General features: G+C 39.4%; 1 protein-coding gene across 1 annotated transcript in view; it reads left to right on the top strand.

Annotated features, from left to right (window-relative positions):
- The window catches only part of si:dkey-22o22.2 (neural-cadherin), a 122,727-nt gene that overhangs the window by 67,318 nt on the left and 50,409 nt on the right, over window positions 1–5,000 (top strand). Inside the window, 4 exon segments of the mRNA XM_054622198.1 lie at window positions 1–9; window positions 1,465–1,633; window positions 1,712–1,882; window positions 4,442–4,614. The exon segment at window positions 1–9 is cut by the window's left edge and continues 139 nt beyond it. Of these exon segments, the coding sequence (XP_054478173.1) occupies window positions 1–9; window positions 1,465–1,633; window positions 1,712–1,882; window positions 4,442–4,614 (522 nt within the window).

Raw genomic sequence — 5,000 nt, 5'->3', positions numbered from 1 at the left:
TTCCAGGAGGTCAGCAGAGGAAGTCATGTGATCTACTAGTGCTCCTATCAATACTAGTTATCAATACTAGTGCTCTTATCAATACTAGTATCAATACTAGTACTATCAATACTAGTTATCAATACTAGTGCTCCTATCAATACTAGTTATCAATACTAGTACTCTTATCAATACTAGTTATCAATACTAGTACTCTTATCAATACTAGTTATCAATACTAGTGCTCTTATCAATACTCGTACTCTTATCAATACTAGTTATCAATACTAGTGCAATACTTATCAATACTAGTTATCAATACTAGTACTCCTATCAATACTAGTTATCAATACTAGTACTCTTATCAATACTAGTTATCAATACTAGTACTCTTATCAATACTAGTTATCAATACTAGTGCTCTTATCAATACTCGTACTCTTATCAATACTAGTTATCAATACTAGTACTCTTATCAATACTAGTTATCAATACTAGTACTCTTATCAATACTAGTTATCAATACTAGTACTCCTATCAATACTAGTACTCTTATCAATACTAGTGCTCTTATCAATACTAGTTATCAATACTAGTACTCTTATCAATACTAGTACTCTTATCAATACTAGTTATCAATACTAGTTATCAATACTAGTTATCAATACTAGTACTTATCAATACTTATCAATACTAGTGCTCTTATCAATACTAGTTATCAATACTAGTACTCCTATCAATACTAGTACTCTTATCAATACTAGTGCTCTTATCAATACTAGTGCTCTTATCAATACTAGTTATCAATACTAGTGCTCTTATCAATACTAGTACTCCTATCAATACTAGTTATCAATACTAGTGCTCTTATCAATACTAGTTATCAATACTAGTACTCCTATCAATACTAGTTATCAATACTAGTACTCCTATCATTAAAAAACAGTCACAGCTGAACAATTAGCTCAGTGATTAGCTTCATTGATTTGCATAATTTGCATAATTAGCATAATTAGCACTGATAATGTAAACATGAGGTCAAAATCAGGAAATGGCTTTATTTTTGCTTTCGAAAACTTACAAAGGTGAACACAGTTTGTGTTTCTAGTTCTGTCTGTTGTATTCTGTAACATTTTTTGATTCCCTTTCATGAGCTAATTAAGCTAATTACGCAAATTGGGGCGCTTCTTAGCCCACTGCTCCTCCGGGATGGTCAAATGCAGAGAATTGTAATTTCCCCATTGTGGGACTAATAAAGGCTTAATTATTATTATTATTATTAAATTGCCCAACATTCAACTCTTAGCAACCAAGTTATATTTCATCCACTGAGCCTTTAGATGACAATTCAAGTCATAAAAGTTTATATGAAACTCCGTTAGTGGGTCAAAGAAATGTTCCAGTAGCCTGCAGTGATTTTCCAGAACCCAAAAGGTTCTCAGTGATACGTTGTGTCTCGGTTCTGATCCGTGTTTGTTCTCTCAGTGTCAGAACTACAGTCTGAACGCCGTGGTTCTGGAGAACCAGCCTCCAGGGTCGTTCGTCCTGCGGGTCCAGGCCCACGACGCCGACATGGGGGTCAACGGAGAGGTCAAGTACGGCATCATGCACCGAGACGGGGTCTGCTCCGGGTTCGACATCGATACTGACACCGGTAGGAACCACAGTACTGCATGAATACTGTTCTTACTGTTATATTTTAAAGAGTTAACCCGGTACCGGTGCTCGTCAGGTGTGATCTCCACCACGGTGAGCTTCGACCGTGAGCGCCGGAGGGAGTGCACGCTGTCGGTGACGGCCACGGATCAGGCCGAGGAGCCGCTGATCGGGATCTGTCAGGTCACCGTCCTCATCGCAGACCAGAACGACAACGACCCCAAGTTTGAGAACAGCCGCTACCAGTGTGAGTACCTCAGTACTGCTGATACTACTGCTACTACTACTGTACTACTGTACTGCTGATACTACTGCTACTACTACTGTACTACTGTACTGCTGATACTACTACTGTACTACTGTACTGCTGATACTACTGCTACTACTACTGTACTGCTGATACTACTGCTACTACTACTGTACTGCTGATACTACTGCTACTACTACTGTACTACTGTACTGCTGATACTACTACTGTACTACTGTACTGCTGATACTACTACTGTACTACTGTACTGCTGATACTACTGCTACTACCAGTGTGAGTACCTCAGTACTGCTGATACTACTGCACATGTTTGAGTTTCTCTACTTCTAGCCATTATTGTTCTGTTTCCATAGAGGTGTAAGAACTTTTAATATTGCATAATATATTGTAATATTGCCGTGAAAGACGAGGCCACAGAGAGTAAAATGTGACGAGGTTCAGAGGGAACTAATATTTATAATGTTACTAATACTAATACTGCCATTGTATTACTACTTCTAGTACTGTTAGTACTACAGTTTAGAAACATTTAAAGCAGTTTTCAGCCTCTGAAGTTGAGCTCAGCCTCTCGTCTTGTTTCTGAATCAAGGCAGTGACTCTCTTCGGGTCAAAAGGGTCAAAAGGTGACTTCACATCTGGAGTGAACACGCTCACATCTGTGCTCTCAAACTGTCCTCTGTCCTGAACCACAGGAACGCCGCTGTGTGTTTGTCCTCGTCGTCTATCACTCTGCGTCGTCTGTAATCCTGGAAAGCTCTTAAGACCGATGGAATATCCTCCGCAGGGTCCCGCGGGTCCTTGTTTGTTTACTACGTGTGCAAATATGTGTTTTGATAAGCGTCGTGTCAGAAGTTCTCCTCGTCAGATTAGGGAGACGCTGGGAGAGGCTCATTAACTATTTAACAGGCAGATTGAAATGTTTCTGGGACACGCATTCATTTACCACCGTGTGTGTGTGTGTGTGTGTGTGTGTGTGTGTGTGTGTGTGTGTGTGTGTGTGTGTGTGTGTGTGTGCGTGTGTGTGTGTGTGTAGGGGGGGTTTCCTGCTCAAACGGAGGCAGTGAGCTGGAAACCATCTCTGTTTAGTCTGCTGTTTGTTTATCTTGTGGTCTTTATCGACATAAATATGAAGCAATATTTTGGGAAAAAGGGAAATTGGATTTACTTTTCTGAATTTCAAATTTTTCTGCTGCTGCTATCCAGAAAAAAACGTATAGGATTCGGCAGTCAGTGTTTGAAATCCCCCATCAGCTGGTTGAATAAGCGTTATCACCAGACAGCAACCTCCAATTCCTTAAAAGTGAAGTCAATACTTCATGTCTTAAAGCTGCATTCTCTCTCCTGTCCACCAGGGGGCGACTCCTCTGGTTGTATAGAAGTCTATGAGAAAATGACTCTACTTCTCTCTTGATTTATTCCCTCAGTAAACATTGTAAACATGAGTTTATGGTCTCAATCTCTAGTTTCAAGTCTTCTTCAATACAGCATGATGTTCATTTAGTAAATGATGCTCCATTTAGAGTCAAACAGACCATAAAGCAGGGGATGCTTTAGGGCGGGGCTACACACTGATTGACAGGTCCACACCAGAGACGTATACGCCGTCTCTACGTCACTCCTCCTCAGTCCATATATGGTCACTTCCTGTTCACTGGTTGCAAAAAGACAAGATGGCCAAACTCAAGGCTTCAAATAATAGTGAAAGTTAACGTTTTGAATTTGAACAATACAACTTAAGATTTAGGCAACAAAATCCCTTGTGTATGTTGAGGAAAAGATTGTCGTTTTGGTTAAATTATAAATGTAATTTAAATTACAAACACAGTAAAAAACAAAGCAGCTGTTCTGGAAATGTATTGCCAACAATCAGTTTTAAAATGAATTTAAACTGAGAAATAATAATTTATTGGCAGTCTGATTTTTTTTAAACATGCTGTTTTTGAATCATCCAAAATAAGGAGGCAAACTGTTTTTCTTATTATTGTTTTGTCGGGTTAACAAAAAGCTGATTTGCAAGAAAGAACTACAAGAAGTTGTTGTTGGTACTCGACATAAATACAGCGTATAGAGGGAGTCCTGTTTGTTGGAGTGAACCAGTTCGAGCTGCGTCTGCTCTTCCTGTTTGTTTCTCTCATTAGACTCAGCAGCTTCTGATTCAGAGACCCACAAACGTCAAAAGGACATTATTATTGACATAATGCTGGAAATGCATATTACAGCAGTTCTGCTCTGCTCGTTTGTTGTACCGACCGTCAGCAGGATTGGAGGTTATGTTCATGAATTATATAAAATGCAGAGCTGACAGAACGAGGTGACAATCTGCTGACAGGACACGAAACATTCATATTATTATTATTGTTATTATTATTATTATTGTTATTATTATTATTATATCTGCTTACCGTCACAGAACACGAGGTTTCCCCTTCAGTAGATGTGCTTTAGATGCATTGGTTACCGTATACGTCATGTGACAGTCAGTAGTACCTGTAGTTCTCGACGTATTTGTCCCTGACTCTTCATCTCTTCTCCTCTCAGACTTCCTGCGGGAGGACACTCCGGTGGGAACTAGTTTCCTGCGAGCGGCGGCGCACGACGACGACCAGGGGAGCAACGCGGCCATCACCTACTCGCTGTCCAATCAGACGCCGGCTTACCTGCACATCAACCCCAGTACCGGCTGGATTTACGTCAACCACCCCATCTCACAGGTGAGGAGGAGCAAAATGTCCTCTTCCTCTCTGGTTTAAAACTCCAAACGTTGTCCTCACAAAGTTAGAAGTATACACAAACACAAATATAATATATTCATCCGCTCGTCTGTCGTTCCCTTGATGAAGATGTCTGTGTATAAATAAACATGGAGGCAGAGATGATGTTTGGTTTGAATCCACTGAGGGAACATGAGTCTGTGTGAGGTTTTGTTTGTCTGTATAATGAATTTATGATGTTCAATTTTAGCTTGTACACATGTACACTTGTAGTTCTGGGCTTTAGTTTGATTTAATTTATCTTTATTTTATTTTCCTTTCCTTTTTTTATTTTATATTATTTTCCTTTTTATTTCCTTTTTATTTCCTTTTTATTAAATTGTATT

Source organism: Anoplopoma fimbria, chromosome 20, assembly GCF_027596085.1.
Source record: "Anoplopoma fimbria isolate UVic2021 breed Golden Eagle Sablefish chromosome 20, Afim_UVic_2022, whole genome shotgun sequence".
NCBI classification, from domain to species: domain Eukaryota; kingdom Metazoa; phylum Chordata; class Actinopteri; order Perciformes; family Anoplopomatidae; genus Anoplopoma; species Anoplopoma fimbria.
The sequence above is the reverse complement of the archived record's forward strand: the minus strand, read 5'-3'. Positions and strand labels throughout refer to the sequence as shown.